General features: G+C 43.7%; 1 protein-coding gene across 1 annotated transcript in view; it reads left to right on the top strand.

Moving 5' to 3' along the window:
• The first annotated feature begins 1318 nt into the window (after positions 1–1318).
• AR (androgen receptor) overlaps positions 1319–23294 on the top strand; it is a 116668-nt gene continuing 94692 nt past the window's right edge. Inside the window, exon 1 of the mRNA XM_084639808.1 lies at positions 1319–4008. Coding sequence (XP_084495934.1) covers positions 2783–4008 — 1226 coding nt within the window. The 5' untranslated portion in view covers positions 1319–2782. The remainder of the gene's footprint in view (positions 4009–23294) is intronic.

The raw sequence follows: 23294 nt of genomic DNA, 5'->3' as shown, positions 1-23294 counted from the left end.
GCAATGCCGCGTTCCGGCCACGGGAAGCGGCTGCCAGCATGTCCCCTGCACGTATGTTATAGAGACACTGAGGGCGCATAAAGGACATCGCCAACTTTTATGTGGATCTATTTTATGGTTATCCTCTCTTGCTTGTAAATATGCTTTTAAAAGTCTGAACGTGATTCTTCCCTGACCGATTCTCTCTCTCTCTCTCCCCTCCCCCCCCTCCATTTGGCATGTATTGTTATTTGTTACTCCGCTCCCTTTGTCTCTGAAGGAGTTGAAATTAACACGACCCTTTTTGCGTAGCTTCACTGAACACCTTTCAATTACCGTTTCATCAGGGATAGGCACGACGATGGGCATGGTGCTTACAAGGAAACGAGCTACTCGTGACCTGAAACCAGAGGCTCAAACATTCGTTTTTCGTGCGACCCACACAAATGGTGGTTATTGTGTTGTGTGTGGGGTGGGGGGGGGGTAGGGGGGTCATGTACAGACTAGTGGATTATAAAAGACATGCTTATTGTCTGGACCGAAGTGTCTCTTCAATTTTTCAGATGATGCCACGACTGTGAAGAAGGGACAGAAGCAAACTCCTTTGCTACACGAAATCTGTATGATACTCAATTTTCTTAGCTGTAAATCGAAACGTGTGTAGATTCACTGGGTAGAAGGGCAACTTAATTATTACGGCTGGTGGGAAAATTTCAATGAAAACAAATCTTCAGTGAAAAACGAAAATGAGGATTTTCATGAACATGCCCTCCCCTCGCTCCCCCCCCCCCCACGCCGCTTTCCATCTAGCTCAGCTAATTATTACCTTAAGGGGTGGGTCACGCAGATGACAGAAAAGGAGCTAATCCACTGTGGGTACGCGAAATGTATCACGACGAGGCTTTGCTGCAGACTTGCACCCCATTTACATGCTTGTTGTTCTTCCCCATGCCCTGGAAATAAGGCCTCTTCTCCTTCTTAAACATTTCCTGATACACCGCTGACAGGAGAATGCATTGGTCTACACGCCAGGAAGCTGCATTTATGTTTTACATGTAATTGTGCATGATTACAGGACGAACCAATATAATGTAGACGCAAATCTCTGAGGCGATGTAAACGTAGGGCCATCTGTGTAGGTATCTATATACGTGTGCACACGCACCAATGTACTGTAATTGTATGCACCCTTCTACCCAGCATACGCGCTCCGTTTGTTCTAAATCGCACAGCCCTATTATATACATATATGTATACATGTATGCTTGTTCATAGGTATTGCGCATGTGGTTTACCATGTGCCATGCATTTATGCTGTGTGAGTGCATGACTGTATTTGCACATGACATGTGTGTGCTTTGGTGTATGCGTATGCAATGAGCGCGCCCTGTGTATGAATGGTTGTGTATGACTGAACAATTTATGCAGGCACGTGTACTTTTGTGTGTGTGTGTGTGTGTGTGTGTGCGCACAATGCAAGCGTCCTCCTGGTAAAAGCGAGCCTCAGTACTTATATGTACGTGGCGTACTCAGGCACCAGCATGGTAAAGTACCGCTGAGTGATCAATGTGAAATACCTTGGTGGATTTTATTACGAGCCTCTTCTGATTGACGCCCCTCCTGCTTCTCTTCAGCCCGGAGCTCTCTGCCAATTCCGCTCCCCACCCGCCGGCTCTGCTGGCCGAGGAGCCAGACAGAGAGCAACAGGACGGATTCGAGTGAGCGAAAGTCCCAGCTCCAGTCCGGCGCGCAGCACTCGCCGCTGATCGCTCGGGCTCCGCGGGGCACACACCGCTCCCCCCACAGCCCCGGGAAAAGGCTCGGTCGGGGGCCGCGCGCGCCGGCGGGGCGGAGCAGCAGCTCAGCTACTGGGCGAAGAGAAACCAGCCCGAGTTGCAGCAAAGAGCCCCGGGAGCCATCTGCTGCGCGCAGAGTCTGCTGCGAGGGATTGCTCGGGGGACGCGCTTTCCCTTTCCCCCAGCACTTGTTGCTGTTTCAACCCGAGACCTAGCTCTGCGGCAGCCGTTTGAAGCCCGGACGATTTGGGCTCTGGGGTGGTAACAACCTCTCCGAATTTGCTGTCGTCCCCCACCGCCCCCGCCCCCAGCTGCATCCCTCCCCGCCGCCGATCCTGGTGCAGCGTCGCTGGGACGCCGTGTAAATATTTTTGCAGCCGTGAAACGGTTTGTAGGCTGTGATCCCGCTGAGCGCTAAGCGGCGCCCGCAGACTTTGGTGGAAGGGGGTCAAGGGCCGTTCGGGAGTGGAGCTGCGGCTGTGGCCTTTGTGTGTGTGTGTGTGTGGTCGCTATTGTCTTTAGCGTCGGGTCACCCGGCTGCTCGGCCGCTTCCCTCCCCTTGGCTGCGAGGAGAGACGTCGACTGCGGCCGCAGCAGCGTTTTGTAAAAAGGCGCCGCGCTCCTCCCTCCTAAAAGTTACCGGACTAATTATTGCAAAGCCCCGGGACCTGCTTTGCGACGTGGGCCGGTCTCCCCCTCCCCCCACTCTCCTGCCTCTCTCCAGGTCACAGATCAAAAGAGTAAAGAACAGCCACCAGCTCCAGCAGTCGGGAGGGTCCTATCCCGGCGGCACCTGCTAGTGCCAGGGTTTCCCTCCCCACCCCCAACTCGCGCGTGGTGCCTGCAGTGAGCAGGAGAGGATGAGATTCGCTGGCCAAAGCCGGTGCTAGACCCGAGCCAGTGAGCGGCTCGAGAGGGGACAGGACCGCAAAAGGCTCGTTCTCCGCCCGCCGCTTGCGCTCGACCCCGGCCCTCCCGGCCGACTGCCCCGCGGGCTCCCTGCAGGGATGGAGGTGCAAATCGGGCTCGGCAGCGTGTATGCGCGGCCGGCGGGCAAGACGTTCCGGGGAGCGTTCCAGAGCCTGTTCCAGAGCGTCCGCGAGGTGTTCCAGAGCCCGGGCGCCGGCCCGCCCGGAGAGGAGCCGGGCACCAGCCCCCAGCCTTCCTCCTCCGCCCAGTGCCAACCCGGTGCCCGCCTGCAGCAACAGAGCCCTCGGCAGCAGCAACCGGACTCCCCCGCGTACCTGGCTCTGGAGGAGCATCCCCAGGGCCAGTGCGCCCCGGCGGTCAAGAGGCTGCAGCCTGAGGACGGGGGCCCCGCTGTCACCCCCTCCGCGGCTCTGTCCCTGGTGGGCTCCGCTTTCCAGGGCTGTTCCGGGGACCTCAAGGACATCCTGGGCGAAGCGGGCGCCCTGCAGCTCCTGCAGCCGGAGGCCCAGGCCAGGGGCAGCCGCGGCGAGGTGGCTGCGGCCAAGGAGGACTTTCTGGGGGACAGCGCCAAGGAGCTGTGCAAAGCCGTGTCCGCCTCCATGGGTCTGGGGGTAGAGGCGCTGGAGACGCCCGGCGAGCTCCTGCCCCGGGAGGATTGCATGTTCGCCCTGCCCGGCGGGCACTCCCGGGTCGCAGCGGGCGCCCAGCTCGGGAACTGCAAGAACCCAGCGGGGGCTGCGCTCCTGGAAGAGCCGGGCATGAGCCCGGCCTCCTTCAAAGGGCACTCGGCCGCGGGCAGCGGCCCCGGGCCAGGCGAGAACGTGCTGGCCATAGACGTGCCCCACAGCCTGTCCCTGTACAAGGGCTCCCCTGGCCTGGAGGAGCCCGCTGCTTTCCAGGGTCGCGATTACTACAACTTCCAGCTGGCGCTCGCCCCCCATGCCCGCATCAAGCTGGAGAAGCCCCTGGACTACGGGCCCGGCAACGCCTGGGCTGCCCAGTGCAGGTACGGGGGGGACATGGCCAGCCTGCCGCCCCATTGCCCTGCCTCGGCCCCAGCCTGGCACTCCTTTTTCGCAGAGGAGGGGCAGCTCTACGGCCCATGTGCAGAGGCGGCTGCTGGCCCTTTCGGCTGCGGGCGAAGCCAGGGGCCACCTGGGCAAGAAGTGAGCGACTTCCCATCCGACGTGTGGTACCCAGGAGGGATGGTGGGCAGGATGTCCTACTCTGCTGCCTCCGGTTGCATCAAGAGCGAACTCACCCCTTGGATGGAGGGCTATGCTGGGACCTTTGGGGAAATGCGGTAAGTACCCACTGGCACGTGCAGAGGAAGACCCTCTGCCCTGTCAGTAGTATCTTCCCAGAAAAGTCAATCCAGCAAAACCACTTTGTGCATCGGAAACCAGTACCAGACACCCGTGAATATAGGTTATCGTGACAGCTGCGAGCAGACTGTCCCAAAAGGCACTGCTAGGGGAATGGACAGCATGCAGGTGCATATAATATACTAGCTGCCCTGGCTATTTAAGCAAAAAATTACTTATAAAAGTTAGTGGACATTTTTCTCCCTGCCTTTGTGAAGTGCTGATTCCCTCTAAAAAGCCCAGACCAAGTTCTTAGGAGAGAGGGCTACCGCTGTTCAGTCTGAGTTATGAAGTGGATTCAGATAATCGAGCATAAAGTACATGGAAGGGGTTTGCTCATTAAAAGGTGATGGTTTGCACTGAGCGCTTACTCTAGGTCATAACTCATAATCTCAGTACATAATTTGATTTGGCTGCCTACATGGAGTAATAGTTTTGTGGGTTTCTTTTTGTTTTACCCTGATTAATATTATAGCAGTGCTCCTTGTGACTCAGAGATTATGCCTGCATTGCTGTTCTAAAAATCAGGACATGGTAAGGTGATATAACCATCCACACTTCTTTTATTACTTACCTTTAAATTAGTTATGTATCTGCACTAACAGGCTGGTACTCAGGTCAGTACATTTTTAGTGTAGATCCCATTGAATGTCAGATTTTAAAAAAATCTCTGAGCACTAGTCTTCTTTGTGAGTAGAACCCTAGACTGATCACAGCACTGGAAGAAATTAAACTAAGTGAATTTGCTCTTATAATAATACCTTCTTCAGATTTAAAGTCTGTGTCTTTAATGTAGTTACAGAAGCAATTACTAAGATTGCATGCGAGAGTACTCTGTATCCTCTTCAAACAAACAAAAGAAATCTGAAGGCAGTTTTAATATATTTTACAAGAAGGAATTCACTGAGAGTAGTTCCCCATGGTCCTGTCACTAGATCCCTTAAATCTAGCCCAAAGTAGGAAGTAAACCACTCTGCCTGAAGTAGGTAAAAATAACATTGAAGCCATGGGCACCTCAATGCATTGTTAGTCATGGCAAAAAATGTCCATACCTGATGCTATCAGTACAATTAGGGATATAAATCTATGGTGCCTGGAAGGCTGAGGGACTAATAATAGGCTATGCTGCATTTTTACATCTCAGTGGCCAGTTCAAATCTAACTCTGGTCACACGCTTAGTGTTTGATACGACGTGTAAAAGGACAGGTTTCAGAGTAGCAGCCGTGTTAGTCTGTATCCGCAAAAAGAAAAGGAGTACTTGTGGCACCTGAGAGACTAACACAGCAGCTATCGTGAGCACTACATATACTGAAATGTTTTAAATGAAAAATAAGGATGTGACAAAAATGGGGAAAAGCGAGGGAATGTTCAAGTGAGTCTGACTTGCACAGATAGTGCCAATGGGGTGAGAGTTAAGTGCAGAGTATTCTTTGGGACTGTGGTGCAGACCCCACCGAAGTCAGTGGAAAGTAATTGGAGCTGAATGAGGGCATTAAATTATTACTTGTCATAACTTTTGTCAGTTGATGGCATGACTTTGAAGTCATGGGGCCCAGTCCTGCTGACTTCTTACTCAACGTGTGTTGTCCTTGCTCACAATATAACCACAGATGGCACGTGAATAAAGAATAGTCGCATGAAGGTATACAGCATTGGGCCAGGGTTTTTTTAAATGTAATTACTTCAGATAATATTTCTCAGAACCATATAGTACATGTAATTATTTAAATTGCATCTGACCGTGAATGATACTGACGGGACTTATATGCCACTTTGTGTTCGGTTTTAATTTAACTGTGTTTAAGTAAAGAGGAATGAGGCTTCTGTGTGGCGCTGCTAATATTGTACAGTTCAATCCTGCCAAAGTTATTTGTCATCTAGATGAGATTCTCCATTACCGTTAACAACTTACTGCCTATTGATTGTAGTGTGCAGTTGCCTTTAATTTACTTCTAGATAGGAACAGATAACAGATGAATGGACAATCATTGTTGTGACAGAGGCTGTGATTTATACATCAGTTTCTTAGACAATAGCCCGAGTGATGGCAGAGAGTCACAGGAGCTACAGTGGTTTTGTATCAAAGTTCTTTCCCTCAGTTCCCTCCAGTGAGCAAGTCCCTCTGTAATGATCACACTTGGCACTTTTACAGCACTTTACATTTCCAAAGCAAGGTTCGATCATTAGCTAACGAGGCTCACAACTTGCCTGGTATTGCACAGAGTGTGTAGGATGGATTGCACAGGGAGCCTCTTCCCTCACCCTGAGGTCAAGGCAAGATATTCTCTTGGCACTCTCTTTGATGCTAGGTGAGGGACTCAGCTAATGTGCCCACTTGTGTTCTGCAGCCCCAAGGAGAAGTAGTCATCCATTCTGAGGACATGGGTAGAGCCCCAGATCCTCCTACATTCACGCTGTGGTCAACAGCAGATGCTGAGGTGGGCTGAGTCTTCCTAAAGGAGTAGTAATAGGTGTTTTGGAATGCTTTGCTATCAGCCCTCTTCCCCTGAGCTATCCTACCTTGTGCCATCAAGCTGGACCTTCATCCATTCACTTCACTGTTACTGGTCTCCTTCTCTCTTCTTGTCCCCAGTTCTCTTTCGAATTTGTGTCTTCATTTTTACATTTTGAATCTTTTTTTTATTCTGCTCCTTTTTTGCATACATGACGTTAAAACATCAGCACATTTCCCCCTTTGCTTCTTAGCAGGTTATAGTTTTATTTTTGTTATATCATGTCTGTGTCATGCTTTTCAATTTATTTTATTTTTGATACCAAAATAGATTATTTCAGCTCTAAACCATCTGGGAGGGCTCGGATGGCTTAAGAGATGGCTGATGGGACGCAGGGTCTTTCTCCTGTGTATCACTGTGTCATTGTTTTGAATCTAGCACACTGAATGGCACCTTCTGATGGCTGCTCAGTCACTTCTATGAAGTGTGTTGGTTCCTGTGATGCTGGGATGCCCACCTATAAAAAGCACCATCACCATTTGCCCCCCTTGTTGGCTATCTCTGGGGACAGGGCAAGGGGTGGGTGGTTAATAGAGGTGAACTATTGTGCTTATTCTGAAGGGTTGGTCCCTCTAGCTTGAGATTAATGCTGCCTGTGCTGTATCACTTACCATAAACAAGAGTATTTCAGTTTGCTGGACTCACAGTAGTACATTAAATTCACTGAAACATTAAAAAGGCAAAACAAAAAGTATTAATCCATTTGGATTGGTCTTGAGGCTTTTCACATGCCGCATGTCATTGCTCCAGCATCATTTACTTATAAACGGTAAATTCATCTAAGCCTTTGTTATTCTGTGGATTAATAGCTTTTTCTCATAGTGATGTTTCATTTACTGAGGAATTGTTTACAGTATTTGAGGTGACAGTGGAGGTTTTCTAAATTAAGAAAGGGATCGCTAGAAAAAATATTAATAGGACAGAAAGTTCACAAACCAAAAGACATGACTTGAAAATTAGAAACTAAGAATAGTAAGGGATTTGAGCAGATTTATTTCACACAAAAATAATAAATTCCTGGAATTAGTCACTATTCAGGTGACGGAAGCAAAGACTATAAGTAAATTGAAGGGATAATTGACTCAGAAACGTCTACTTGTGCATATAGCTAGTCTTTGTAACCACATTTCCTATCAGTATCACTCCGCTCCTTTTTCTCATCCTGTCCATTTGTTTGTGAGGTACACCCACTTGTCATATCCTCTTTTAAATTAAATTGCAATCTGTTCTGGGCAGAGACTCTTTTACTAATATAGCATCTAGCATAATGGCACCGTAATCTTACGTGGAGCCCGTGGGTGCTGTTGTAATACAAATGGTAAATAATTATTATAATAATAATTGTTACGGGTGGAGGAGATTTAGGTAGTTGGTAATAAAATCAGAAAGGTGTTAGTAAGATCAACCAAAAAAGAGGCAAGCATATTGAGCCAGATGGTTTTTCCGTGTTCCTAAACTCTTTTACGTTAACAGTAATCAGTATTCCACTCTGTGTGCGTATGAGACTGTGAAGGAAGGTTATTTTAGAATTCAAGGAGCCCAATCCTGCACCTGCTCAGTAGCAACATTCTTATCAACTTTCATGGGAGCACGATTGACCCCCCTGTTTTTCTACTATGACCTTTCTGCTCAAGCAAATGGTAATATTATGTAAATATTTCTTTTGAAGAGAAGTGGCGCATGGAAGAATGCTGTTTCTGAAACCTGCCATTCTGGCCAGCTTTCTCATATGCTCTCAAAGTCCACAGTTATTAAAAGAGATTTAGTGTACAGTGGATTCCAGGTAAGTGTGGAAATCACTGATGTGCTAAACCCTGTCTCTTGTTACAGAAAAAAAAAATCCCTCCTCACCACCTTTTTTAACCTGTTTTGTTTTGTTTTGTTTTGTTTTTTAAAAAAACGTTGCGGCAGATTCTGCCCTCATCTACACCTGGACAACCGCAGCATATTTGTCCCTGTAAGAAAGCAGGCTGTCATTTTGCAGCACTGTCAAAGTATCTGGTTTATTTGATTACACCTCAGGGGACAGATCCAGAGGTCCTTGCGTAGTGTTTTCTTAGGCAGGAGACCACTGACTTCAAAGACAGTTGTTGCTTGAGAAAAAAAATGCAGTTTTTAAGGTGCTCGGAATTCAGCCCTTAATTATCACTTTCCATCTCCTTTCAGAATACTGAAGTGGTTTCAGTGATGTCTGACTGATTATTTGGTAATAAATCTGAGCTCTTGGTTGCATCTATAGTTTTAAAAATACAGTATGGCATGTTTGCAGAATTGTCCCTAACACTTCTGAAGGTTGAGCCTGGGGTTCTCTTTTCCCCAGGCCACTAGTGACCAATGAGCTTAATGGTCCCAGCCTAGTTCACAGGGGAGTGTATGCACTTTTTCATGTCACAGAACCAGTTTTGTGCCACTGTCAGCTTCTGCTTAGGAAAGTCTAAGGTCTTAAATAACAGGGGATACTTATCAGGAATTAAAGCACTAGAATAGCTTTTGGATAGGACGAAGGTTGCCCGGGGCCTACCTGCATTATCCCTGGCTCTGGCAAGTGCTTGCAAACTATCGCTTCAGTGAGCACTAAATAGATTTTTGTTTGTTTGTTTGTTATTTAGCAGAGGAGATTGGGAGGCCAGTGAAAAGTCATTATTGATAATGATGGTTCCTGGGATATGATTTGCTAATGATGGTAATTGAGTTCTGTAGGGTCTGTTATTTTCTGCCAATAGTTTTCTTCTTTAAAAAATATAACAAAAGATAGCTGAACAAATCATTTTATGGCATAATAGGCCAGTGGGTACCAAAGGGCAACTTTTGGTAGTTTATATATTGATTAGATCAGATCAGAATAATCCCTGCTGTAATTCACGCGTTATCCTCAGTAGAGTTATTCCATGGATGAATTTGGCCCATTTTCAAGTAGAATAATACTTGGACAGATTTTTGTTTTGTCTCTAGCACTTTGAGCCCAATCCAAAGCCCGCTTGAGTTACTGGAAGAACTCACATTGACTTCAGTGGGCATTGGATCAGGCCCTTAGTTCAGAGCATGTAGCGCTTCAGTGTTCACAACACTATGCTCAAGTCTTCTGCAGTCAAACTTTATGTCCTGAGCTGCCTGACTAATATTGTCTTTGCCCCTGCGAAAGTACAGCAGTCCTAAACCTGGCTAAGACACTGATACCTTCTGGAGCCCTGGGCAAGACCCTTCCCTACCTACTGCCTGAGGCACTGTGTTTGCAAACCAATGAAATGCAAAAAAGGAAAAATCACCAGCCTTGCTATGGGGTTGATGCTGGCCCTGAACTGAGTTTTCCTTACCACGTAGTAATCATTAGAAAAGGGCTTTCATGTGTTCTCCACTAATAGCCAGGAAAATATTTTTTTAAGCACAGGGTGGATGGAGTAGATCACAGTCCTGTTGTATATTTAAAGAACTGTTCAGTCGTTTTACGTGTGAACTGGTATGTCGCTGGCCAGATACTCACCTATCAGGGATGAGTTAATGAATTATGAAATCAATCTGGTCACCATGTAAGGTAGGAAACTAAACCAGGTGACACTTTAAAGGTCTCATTTAAACTTGCTCTTAGGATAAATTTTAGCCATAGCTCATCGTGATCTGGAGCCTGCCTGGTAGGCTCTTGCTGTTGTACTCAGGGCCGGTAGTGAGACTGCCTGTTCCCGTGTCTGGTCTCTCAGAGTTGGTGTTTGATGGGTTAGAGTGGATGATGCAGAGATGGCTGTTTACTTAGTTCCCTGCTGGGTTGGTTGATTTGGGTTATTTGTGTTTTGTGTGTTTCTTTTATTCTGTGTTTTGGATGTGTTGATTTTGTTTTGTTCTCACTGTTCATTTAGATTGGTGTGTGCTTTTTAACATTTGGTCTCCTAAATTCAGCTGACAGCAGTTATAAAGCAGCAGCAGGTTTCCCGCTGCCACTATTTAAGGATGGCTCATGTGATTTATAGCAGGCATACAGATAAAATTTCAATTCAGGCATCTCCAGATTGCACAAGCGCTCTGGTGCTCAGTACCTTGCAGGAGACACTCAGAAATTGCATGTTGGTGTTGCTATGTTGCAGCAGCAGCAGGGCCCATAAAATTAATAACGTAAATCATTTGATTCCTCTTCTATTTATGAACTGGTTGATGATTTTCAGAGAAGGCTGGTGTTGGAATTAAGTAGACTGTCATTTTGCTGGGAGTATTGACATTTGTAGGTTTTTTCCTCTGCTATTAAAAAGGCTCTCATGTCTGTACTGATGAGTGAAGGAAAAGTATTTGCTTCCAGTGTTTATTATTGTCCACCTCCCCCCACCATATGATTTTTTTGCTTGTGTGATTTCAGTTGTTACTATGGTAAATATCATTTACCATGAAATGATAAATATTTCTTTCTGTCTTTGTTTCCAAGTAGTACTTCTGAATTTGCTAGTATGGAAATCTACAGTTAGGGAGGGTAGATGCATCAGGGTATAAACCAGTGTGATGTAGAGCTTTGTTCATTCAAAGATTTAGAACCTCCTTGCCTGCTGTGCTTAGAATCCCGTGGTGTAATTAAAAACAAAACATCTCTTTGCTCTCAGTCACCCTTTGAATTTCTGAGATCTGACACCTGTAAGAAATTTATTCTAAACACTCATACCTGACATGTAAAATGGACAAGTTGTTTTGAGTTTCCTCTCAAACCCAGGATGTAACAAAAGGGTAATCTGTACACAACACATTTAGTATAGAAGACAGTGGCTGGGAATTCACAAAGACATCAGAGAAATAATGTATAATAGCACTTAAGAACTCTGATCCATTTTAGCTACAGTAGCACTGAGTATGAGAATTCTGTCTTGTATTAGCTGTTATCTTTATATAGATAATAGTAAACAAATAGGTTGTGACAGCTATTCCCAACCTGTACAGTTTTACTTCTTTTCATGTTCTGTGCTTATGGTATTCATAAGGTGTTCCTCTACTACAAAACTAAGGACTGCACTTCATGTTGCACAGCTCAGCTAGTCTTTGCCTTGTCATAAACCTTCCATTTGCATATTATTGGAACCTCCAACAAGGGTGGGAGGTATTAAGCATAGACAATTAGAAAATATGCAAAGGATTTGTTGCTTTTGTTTGAAGGTTAGAGAGTCCCTAATGTTCTCTCTTAAAATGGTTGGGGGGGGGAGGCGGGAACAATAAAAGAGTGGGAGATATATCACGAAAGATACATTTTAAATAAAGTCAAATTATGTTTTATAACAGAGAAGAAGGAAATTGTAACTTTGTATATTGGTAGACTTCAAATGAAAAGATATTTTAATGACAGGTATGTGTTTTCATACAACGCCAGTGAGCTAACACCTTCTTGGGATTGTGACACCAACTCAGCAAAGGCAAAGTGAACAATAATCAGCTCCACTTAAACTGGCCTTTTGGGCTCACTTTACACAGGAGGCATGTTATCCATGAAAGTAACTCTGACACCACTGAAGAGGGGAGGATCTAAGAGGACTGTCATATTACCTGATAAAGAGAATAGGGGTCAGTTCAAGATGTTGATGTCTCCATGTAACCAGTTGTTACAGATGTTGATGTTGATGTCTCCAGTTTTATAGGATAATAGATAATAGCAAGGGGAGCGAGAGCAACTCATCGCGGCAGAGAGAAATGCTGAGATGTTTATGGATTCTTTTACACACACACGGAGAAGAGAACATACCCACAATATCTGAAGTTTTTATTTCAAGATTTATATTTGGCAGTGGTTATTGTGATAATGGCAGAAAGAATGGGAAGTCTTTGCTTCCGCCTTCCTTCTTAATTGCTTTGTGGTAAATCTAGGAGAATGATAACGATTTACAACCAGTGCTTCACTGTGAGTTGCACCAGAAATTGAAACTGGTTAGTTCAGGTGAGTGCAGTAGTAAAAACTAGAGCTGGTTGGAACTGAATTCCTGTTCTGCAGAAAATTCTGAAATTTTGAAAAAAATATTGTTCCAAATCACAATGAAAAACTTTGGAAATTTTGAAACTTCCTGCAGAACATGATTCCAAATTTCGTTTAAAAAATTAAACACATTTTTGTCAACCTAACTGAAATCTTTTGTTTTGATGAGGTCAAAATAATTTCATTTTGATAAATTTTAAATGAAGCATTTCAACCTTATCAACTCAAGTTTTATGTTATGTTATATAATAAATTTATAATATAATATAAAAGTCAACATGACATAATATAGTCAAAGCATTTTGACTTTTATAGTATAAATGATATTATATAATAAAATGCATATCAATTTTTTATTTCTAGTTTCTTTTTTCTTTTCTTTTATAAATTGGTACAGTACTTGGTTTTGAAATTGGCATTCTAATTGGTAAGTGTTATTCTAGTTGGTAATTGCTATTTTCATTGGTTTGGTAATTGGTACTTGGTGTGCTCATTGGTAATTGCTACTCTGGTCATGTGTAAATTATTTTATAATTGGTAAATGGTCTGGTAATTAATAGTTTCCTATTGTAATTTATATAATAAAAGTATAAAATAAAATAAAAAGTTTTTTGGATGCTGTTGAATCAGTATTTTCTGATGGCAAACTGTTCCATTGTAAAATGATCATTCCACTTCAGTGAAAACTATTTGTTCCTTAGAGCCATTCTGATAGCTCCCAAGGAACTGTACAGTAGATGCATGACTCTGACCAATCAAACATAGTTAAATTCACCTCTGTGCTGACATTCCACACAAGAGCTATGGGCTTAAGTGGCACTTAAGTGATGTATACTCCCCCAAAACATCCACAAAGCCACCTCATTGTCCTTCATATCCCTCCTTAAACTTCTCCCTTGCCATGATGACTACAAATTTGACAATGCTTAGGCTGCTGGTCTGCTGAGATTGCTGCTTATCATACTTACTAACATTGTTTCATTTTGTCTCCCTCTCCCTCCTGCATCTTTCCATATGCACCTTTTGTCTCTGTCTCTAATCTTATACTTGGCTGGTAAGCTTTTGTCTTTTTCTTCTGTATTTGTACAGCACCTAGCACAATGAGTTCTAGTCCATGATTGAGGCTCCTTGGTGTCATGCCAGTACAAATAATGAATAGGAATTAATAGGGCTTTAAATTAATTGCAGTTAACTCAACTCAAAAAATTAATCGTGATTTAAAAAATTAATCACAATCGCAGTTTTAATCACACTGCTAAACAACAGAATAGCAATTGAAATGGATTAAATATTTTGGACATTTTTCTACATTTTCAAATACATTGATTTCAGTTGCAACACAGAATACAAAGTGTACAGTGCTCACTTTATATTATTATTTTGATTACAAATACTTGCACAGTAAAAATGGCAAACAAAAGAAATAGTATTTTTCAATTCACCTCATATCAGTACTGTACTGTAGTGCAATCTCTTTATGCTGAAAGTGCAACTTACAAATGTAGATTTTTTTAACATAACTGCACTCAAAAACAAAACAATATAAAACTTTAGCGCCTACAAGTCCACACAGTCCTACTTCTTGTTCAGCCAATCGCTAAGACAAACCAGTTTGTTTACATTTATGGGAGATAATGCTGCCCGCATCTTATTTACAATGTCACCTGAAAATGAGAACAGGCATTCGCATGGCACTTTTGTAGCCAGCATTGCAAGGTATTTACATGCCAGATGTGCTAAGCGTTTGTATGCCCCTTCATACTTTGGCCACCAGTCCAGAGGACATGCTTCCATGCTGATGACGCTCATTAAAAAATCATTCGTTAATTAAATTTGTGAATGAACTCCTTGGAGGAGAATAGTATGTCTCCTGCTCTGTTTTACCCACAGTCTGCCATATATTTTAGGTTATAGCTCTCTCTGATGATGACCCCAGCACATGTTGGTTGTGTCAAGAACACTTTCACTGCAGATTTGACAAAATGCAAAGAAGGTACCAATGTGAGATTTCTAAAGATAGCTACAGTACTCAACTGAAAGTTTAAGAATCTGAAGTGCCTTCTAAAATCTGAGAGGGATGAGGTGTAGAGCATGGTTTCAGAAGTCTTAAAAGAGCAACACTCTGATGCAGAAACTTCAGAACCTGAACCACCACCAACAAAAAAAAAATCAACCTTCTTCTGGTGGCATCTGACTCAGATAATGAAAATGAATATGTGTTGGTCCGCTCTGCTTTGGATCATTGTTGAGCAGAACCCGTCATCAGCATGGACGCATGTCCTCTGGAATGGCGGTTGAAGCATGAAGAAACATGAATCTTTAGCGCATCTGGCATGTAAATAACTTGTGACACCAGCAACGACAGTGCCATGTGAACACCTGTTCTCACTTACAGGTGACATTGTAAACAAGAAGCGGGCAGCATTAGCTCCTGTAAATGTAAACAGACTTGTTTGTCTGAGCAATTGGCTGAACAAGAAGTAGTAGTGAGTGGACTTGTAGGCTCTAGTTTTACATTGTTTTATTTTTGAGTGCAGTTATTTTTTGTACATGATTCTACATTTGTAAGTTCAACTTTCATGACAAAGATTGCACTACAGTACTTTTGTTAGGTAAACTGAAAAATAAAATTTCTTTTGTTTTTTCTTTTTTTGCAATAAAAAATAAATATAAAGTGAACACTATACACTTTGTATTCTGTGTTGTAATTGATATCAATATATTTGAAAATGTAGAAAACATCCAAAAATATTGAAATAAATGGTATTCTATTATTGTTTAACAGTGCAATTAATCACAATTAATTTTTTTAATCGTGCTTAATTTTTTAATCGCGAAATTAATCGTGATTAATTTTTTTAATCGCTTGACAGCCCTAGTAATTAATAGTCTGTAAGCCTTGTGCAGAACCTCTGCTAATGTGGTAAATTTCCCCATGGAGCATTTTAATGTTAGAACATTACAAGGCGGTGTGCAGTCCATAATAGAGTTATCACCTGTGCTGATTTTTCTGGATCTGTCCCACATTCTGCAGGTTAGCATCCTTAAAACTTAACCGTTCTGAATATATTTTGTAATCGATGCAGCATCACGACACAAAGACTTTATCCCGCAAGGGCAACACTAAAGGCACGTCTACACTTAGAGCTGGGGGAGTGATTCCCAGCTCGAAGAGACATGCCTTCACTACCTGCGATCGAGCTAGCATGCTAAAAATAGACAGTAGCCACAGTGGCTGGAGAAACTAGCTGCCATGAGTATGTGCCTGCTGTCTTGCATGGGATTATACTCAAGGCAGCTAGCCCCTTCAGCCGCTCAAGCGAACATGGTTACATGCTAGTTTTAGAATGCTAGCTCGATGAGAGCTAGCGCAGGGATGTCTCCTTGAGCTGGAAATTACACCGCTTGCTGAAAATGTAGATGTACCCTAAGAAGGAGGCAGTCCTTAAGATGAACTCAGTTAGCTGAAAAGTTTGTGAAGCCCTATCTTTCCCTGCTTTGTTTAAGCTATTTTTTTTAATGTAAAGTGTGTTTTATGCTGTTGAAAATACCACAGTGACAGCCCAAGAAGCTGAAGTGCCCATCACAGCACAGGGCGCTGCAGTGCAGCCTTCCCCAGCACCCATTGCTCTGTGAATACATCTCAGCTTTGACTTGGAAAAAACCAACTTTAAGATGGAGAGGGGGAGTTGAGTCCCTTGTCCCATTCAGTCCTCAGCTTGAAGCTGCCAACAAAGTCACTGCCAGTTTCTTAGGCTGGTTTTTGCGATGTGGACATATACACTCTGAGAACTGAACTGAGGTTGTAAACTCATTCCTTGCTGCCCACCTAACAGCTGTCAGATGGTGACAGCTTTTGATCACTGCCCATCTGGCCCACCACTGAATTGGTGACCCAGAGGTGAAGGATTCCATAGCCTATTGCCATCAAATAAAATGTAATTTTCTGTTCCTAACAGTCTCCTTTTAAATTTGATGGTCCTGCAGCAACTCTAGGACACATAGACTGTGGCTGCTGCAAAGCAAAGGTTTGCTGCATGAATGGTGGCCTCTTTTCTGTTGCTTCTTTTCCCAAATGGAGCTGAGGAGGCAGTGTGCAAGGTGAGAAGAAGGGCGGATACATTTCCTATTGAAGTGAAAGACAATGTATTTCCAGTAAACAATCATTAAACAGATGCAAACATATTGTCTCTATGCCCTCATCTGACTGGTGCAGGAGTGCCATCCTTGTGTGTGCCTCTTGTTTTGCAATAGTAGCAATTGTTGGAATGCAAATCAAATTGCCGCATTTCACTCCATGTTACTTACTGTGTGGGGTTGAAAGGGAACTCAGAGTGTGACTTACTGGAATATGATCGGACTAACAATGGATTGATGAATTTTCACAGTGGCAAGAGTCTCCCGCATGTCTGGTTCATTTTCCCCTCCTTTTCCACAGCCCTGCCATGGATTGGCAACTAAAATATCTTGGAAAGCATCTGAACCATATAAGACCTCCAATGCAGGAATGACTTACAAAAGTGATGTTTGTAGGGTAATAACCTGGACAAAATCCTTTTTATGACAGGAGCATTTCACAATGCAGTAGCCAACAGACAGAGTGAAGTGGGCAGGGATCGCAGAGGTACTGGCTGACTTCTGTTAACATTGTCTTTTTGAGCAAATCTTGAGGAACTCCCTGTGGATATGTTAAACAGACTCCCTGTGGATATGTTGTGAGAGATGGGGGTTGGGGCCTGGAGAAGGAGAGATACATACCAACCTTCTCTCATGTGGTTAAAGTTACAGTAACCACCCTATGATAAAACAATCACATTTCGGGTATATAGACCATGTCTGAGATTTCTCTCATCGATCCATTTAGCAGCTACACACTTCATACCTTTCAAAGCATGACCATTATCCTCATTCCACTGTAGCAAAGTGTATGGGTGTAGGCAGTTAGGACTCAGATAGTAACTGTGTAGCCTAGTGGAGCGGACAGTTGATTAGGAATAATAAAACCTGAGCTCTGCTCCCAGCTCTGCTACTAGCCTGCTGGATTATCTGGGCCAACTCACTTCATCTGTCTGTGCCTCAGTTTCCCCATCTATTCAATTGAGATGATGGTGCTTCCTTCCTTAGTAGAGTGCTTTTAAGATTTACCAATTAAAAGTGCTATGCAAAAGCTAAGTACTGTACGGAAGTGGAGGCTAGGCAGTCTTGCCTAGTGGTCACAGCTGGGCTGAGGTCTGCACACTAGGGGGTAGTCTCCAAGCAGGCACTGGAGGAATCGCAAGAGTCAGAGTCACAGTGAGGCCAGAGGTGGTACAAGGCTAGAAGCAGGAATGAGGTTGGAGTCAGAGCACAGATATCACGCAAAGCCTGGCATTGCAGTAAGCCAAAGTCTGTATGGCTGCCCACACAACTTCCTAGGGCAACCCCGGAGTTAAATAGGGCATTTGGCCAATCAAAGGGCTGCAGAGTACCATCACCCTGGGTCTCTTGGGTGGTACTTTCTGTGACACCTACTCTCAACAGTGCTCCCTGGGTGTATTATTGCGTTGCCTCCTGGTGGCACTGTGGGACCAACAGCTGTTTTAGACTCTGCCGACCTGGGTTCTAGTTCCTGGATCCTTAAGAGTATTATTATCATTACCTAGCCATAGTAGCATCTCAGCTGCAAATCTACCTGATAACTACAACTACCTAAATGAGTACTAACTCCTACCAACGTTTCTCTTTCTGTTTAAAAACATGGAAATTTGCTGACAAAAAGCTTGGTTACCACAGAGTTCAGATTGCCTGGTGGTGTCTTGTGCCCTTCCCTGGGAAGGAATTCAGCAACACTCAAACATCTGAGAAGCAGGAAGTACAGAATTAAGGTACGTGCCTGAAGAACCTTAACTCTGTCCTCTTTGAGCAATGCCCCAGTAAGCATTCAGACTCCGCCTTTGCACTTTTCTGAATGCCCTGCACTCAAACTCCCAGCTCTGGTCTACACTACAGAGTTACGTCAACTCAAGGCAGTGTACATCGACCTAACTATGTAAGTGTGTACACAAAAATTTTGCTCCCACTGACATAACTCACCCTCTACACTGACTTAATAACTCCACCTCCATGGAAGGCGTAGAGTCAATGTTAATGTAGTTTGGTCAACACAGTGCATTGCGTACATTGACTGTTGCTGGCTTTCAGAAGCCGTCCCCCACAATGCCCCACTCTGACAGTTCAGTCAGTGCAAGCGCTCCTGGTGAAAGTGTAGACACGCACAAGTGATGTAATTACTGTGGCAGCTGTATGCCAACGTAAATGAGGTTGACTTAAATTTGTGGTGCAGACATGTCTTTAGCCTACTCCACAGAAATAACACCACATCTGCTAAATTGTACAGTCTCTTCAATCCCTTCACTCATGTGCACACAATGTTATCAAACACTATAATTTTACTTTACCCATCCTTAAACTCATGGGCCACACTCCTATTCCACCTAACTGCCCCAGTGACAATCCCAATGGCAAGAAGACCCCTCTGCCCTGCTATTGACACAGCTGACCCAACTCAGCAGCGAAATGAGACATAGTGGATATCTCAAGGTACACAAGCATGTCCTTCCTTTGATCACACATACAGGGATCAAGGAGAGAGACTCAGCTTTTCAGAGGCGTATAGCCCCTCTCCGCCGTTTACCTCATGTCACAGTCACAGCTCCGCTAAGCTGCTCTAACTAATCCCTCTATCATTCAGTGAAACTACACCTAACACAATGACCACAGCTGGAGTGCATGCAGATAACTCCCAGTAGCTGTTGCCAGCTCCAGAGGGGCAGAGTTCTGGTTGCATAGACATGTCACTTAAATCTTCATTTCCTGTTTTTCACAAGTCTGGGTTTTGCTAACTCAACATTCTGGAAGGACACAATATATACCTGTGGGCAATCTCAACTCTGCACTACCCAAGTTTTTTTGTCAGTGATAATATAGATTGATTGATCCCTAAATAGATAAGGGAATGGCTGCACTGCTAAAGATTTATTTTCAATTGACAGGTTTCAGAGTAACAGCCATGTTAGTCTTCGCAAAAAGAAAAGGAGTACTTGTGGCACCTTAGAGACTAACCAATTTATTTGAGCATAAGCTGTAGCTCACGAAAGCTTATGCTCAGCTTATGCTCAAATAAATTGGTTAGTCTCTAAGGTGCCACAAGTACTCCTTTTATTTTCAATTGAGTACATGACACCATATTTATTTTGTACCCTTTGGCAGCACAGTTTGTTATAATGATCCATTATGCATACCTTATGCTTGCTTTCCACTTCTCCTATTCAGCCCTGGAGAATCCTGATTGCTGCAGACAATTGTTGTGTAAAGGATAGGAGTAGCTGGATGCTGCGGTTTTGCTGGAGGTGGTGGGCAAAAGCAAATGTAATGAATGCCCCAATCATGTATTCAATGTGGAATGTACCTGCTTATCCACAATCATCAAGGATGAGCCCTCAGCATGCAAATCCGGGTTCTTACAAGGAATAACAGTTGTTGTTTTGCTGTGGATCAGAGTTTTAAACTACAGTTAATACAAAGTGTAACTTAAGAGTAAACTTTGTATATGAGTAATAGGATACAAAGTCATTTAATCAAGTATACAAAAGTACATTTGTTTTCTTGTAGTTGTCTTGTGGTTCAATATCTTCTGCATAGACATTTATGGTAGGATATAAGAAAATATATTATGACTGAATAATTGACTGAAAAAGTTCATTTTGCTATTTTGTGTGAGAGGTAAATCCCACGTTTTGAGTTTAAAAAACAAAATCTGATAACTTTCAATAGCCCTTTTAGTTGCAGCTGAGTTAGCATTTAACTGTCACAGAGTGGCAATGTGACCAAGAGGCTAGAACACTGCACCAACACTCTGTAGAGAGCTGTGTTCTGTTATAACCTCTGCAACTGGCTTGCTGAGTGACCTTAGTGAAGTCACTTCACGGCTTTGTGCCTCATTTTCCTTGCTTATACAATGGGGATAATGAGACCTCCTTTGTAAAACACTGAGTTCTACAGATGGAAAGTTCTATATAAGAGCTAGATATTATTATCACCTGCTAAACCTGCTAAAGCATGGGAAACAGGTGGCCTTATGAACTTCCAGTTAGAGTTTTAGACTAGAAAGCAGAAGTTTTGTTTCAAGAATGAGGAGGTCACCAGTGAATTTTCTTTTCCTTTCGCCTCCCCCCTCACCCCCCGCTCCAGTTCAGTGGAAAACAACATAGCTGCCTGATGTCCTATTCACTGCCTGTTTAGTGAGGATGTTTGGTTAGCAAAATTGTTTGCTGGGGAGCCAGCTGGGGAATCGTACAAATTAACATTTTGATGTAATGACATCAAATGAATCCCAGTGATTTCCCAAGTGTCCAGTGACAATTAAAAGAATAACAAAGTGACACTGAGAATATACAGGGATTGATACTCAGATTGCAGTTGGTTTAAGGCAAACCCAGTCTGGAGCTCAAAAAGGTTGGCAGTTATCCAAATTAAGTGCTGATTTTGGATAACTCTACTGCAGCTTTTTACCGGGTTGTATTTTTTTTCTGGTTTCCTGTAGGTAATTTATGTATGTAGACTCAGAGTCTCCTCTGCCTTGTGGCACATGAGACAACCCATTTTCCCCCTTGCTGTCTGTCCTTGGCAGCAGCCATTGCTCTTCACATCACAAAGTCTATGACGGTGCAGAAAGAAGTGGGGATAGTAGGCCTTACCCCAGTAATAGTCTTAATCCATTCTGTGTCTCCGCTCTTTGTCCTAATGCAGCACACAGACTCGTCATACAAAGCTGTGATCATAGTACCAGTCTTTGCTGGGATTCCTTAGCATCTCAGGATCTTCCAAAGAGCTTATCTGTGACACCTGTGATGAGTCTCAGAGCACCTACGATTGTCAGTCACCATGTTACCCCGGCCTCCAGCGAGAAGGAGTCGTGCTTGTGGTAGCTGGGTGTCAGCTCCTTGGCAGCACCAGCCCTTCAGCCGCTCAAACTCTCTCCTCTGAGCTCTGCCAGCCCTAACTTTTCCTTGCAGGCTAACAACAGGGGCACCCCAATCCCTGAGCCCCCTTGGATTGTTCCCCTGTGATATACAGCCCCTGACACTGGCTACTCACAGAAATTCCAGATCCTCTGCACCAACAGTAGTGTACCCCGGTTTTACTTTAAACCGCTGCTCCTGTGTACTTGTGAGCATTCACAACAAAACAAAAGGAGGGTTGTTTAAAAAAGAATAAGGAATTAAGTAGAAATTAGAGTGTGGTGCAAACAAATACAAAACAAAATAATAAACATGAACCTGGGTCTAGACTTATCAATAGTTACCTTTCCTAGCTAGTAGAGTAGGTTCTCCCTCCCCACAAAGTTCAGCCTGTTGCAGAGCTGGCTGGTTTTGAAGAACCAGGATCCAAACATGCGTGAAAGCCCCCTGTGCTCCACAGGCTGTTTGCTCAGTAAATGGATACAGAGTGCTTCCCCCTTCAATGTGTTACACCAAAAACAGCCTTTTGTTTCTAGTCAGACAGACTGTCTTGTAAAGTTTCTTTTTTTAACCTTTATGTTGTTAAAATGTTTGTCATCTCTGATGGTTTCCCATTCAAAGTCTTAGTATTGCACAAGGCTAAACTATTGCGCCATACATTGCATCACCCGCCAAACAGGGTGGGGTAACAACACTCTCTCGCCCACCTGGGCCATCACCAAGACACAATATCTCTTGGAGACTCCAAGTCCATAAAGAATGCTTTCAATAAAATACATCATTCCTTAAATATGATCTGTTCATATATCTCACAGTGGTTATGAACCTTGACAAGTCATGAGCTTTCTGTAGGTACCTTACCTGCTACTCTTTATGGATAAATATCCTGTAAGATATGGGTTTGGTATAGTGAGTTTGTCAGGTCTGAGGTGAGAGATGTTTGTAAACAACAGAGACCACTTTGCCAACTGGTCTGTGTCACACTCTCAAATGGTTCCATAAAATCAATGAATTTAAAAAGCATCTTCTGCTGATATTCTAAGCCTTTCTCAATGTGCCTTCTCAGGGTGAAAATCCGGTCGGAATATGACCAACCATCTTGAAAGCCAACCTGTTCTTCCCTGACTGTTTTCTCAACATCAGATTTAATGCTATTCAGAATGGTAATGGGATTCACAGAATACTGTGCTTTATAAATAGAGTGAGCGTGCGAGCAGACTTTTAAAGAGAGGACAATTTTTTTATAACTATTCAAACTGCACTGGTCATTCCAAAACCCTTATTCCAGAATTGTGCTCTTGTGAAATCCTCCCCACCATTTACCAACCCAGGAAGAAAAATCTAATAGCTTGCCCTACATGTGCGGCTAAACTTTATGAGGCCTGTGAGGGATGGGTAGGGAATTGCAGGGAAAAGTTCTGGCTGAGGTGAGGGAAGAAAGAATGTGCTGTCTCTGGCTGTGTTGATGAGGGAGCTGGAGATATTAAAAGGAAGATTCTGGCTGGTCTGCTTCACGTCCTCTGACAGGGATAGGACTGTAGGATGCTACTATGTGGTCTCTCAAGTGTCCTCCTCTCTTGGTCTGCAGCTTTTTTTTGCATGATATGGCAAGATTACTAGAGGCAATCTAATGTGTCTCCAAAAGATGGCTGGGAGACTAGGGGTGTGTTATCCTAGCAGCACCAGGCTAAAAAGGTTAATTTCCATTCACCTTAGGAGCACCAGGGGTGTTGAAATTAGCAAGGCTGTAGTAATATTTAACAATGCCTAGAGTGAAAGA

Source organism: Lepidochelys olivacea (assembly GCF_965140295.1).
Source record: "Lepidochelys olivacea isolate rLepOli2 genome assembly, chromosome: 9".
NCBI classification, from domain to species: Eukaryota; Metazoa; Chordata; order Testudines; family Cheloniidae; genus Lepidochelys; species Lepidochelys olivacea.
The sequence above is the reverse complement of the archived record's forward strand: the minus strand, read 5'-3'. Positions and strand labels throughout refer to the sequence as shown.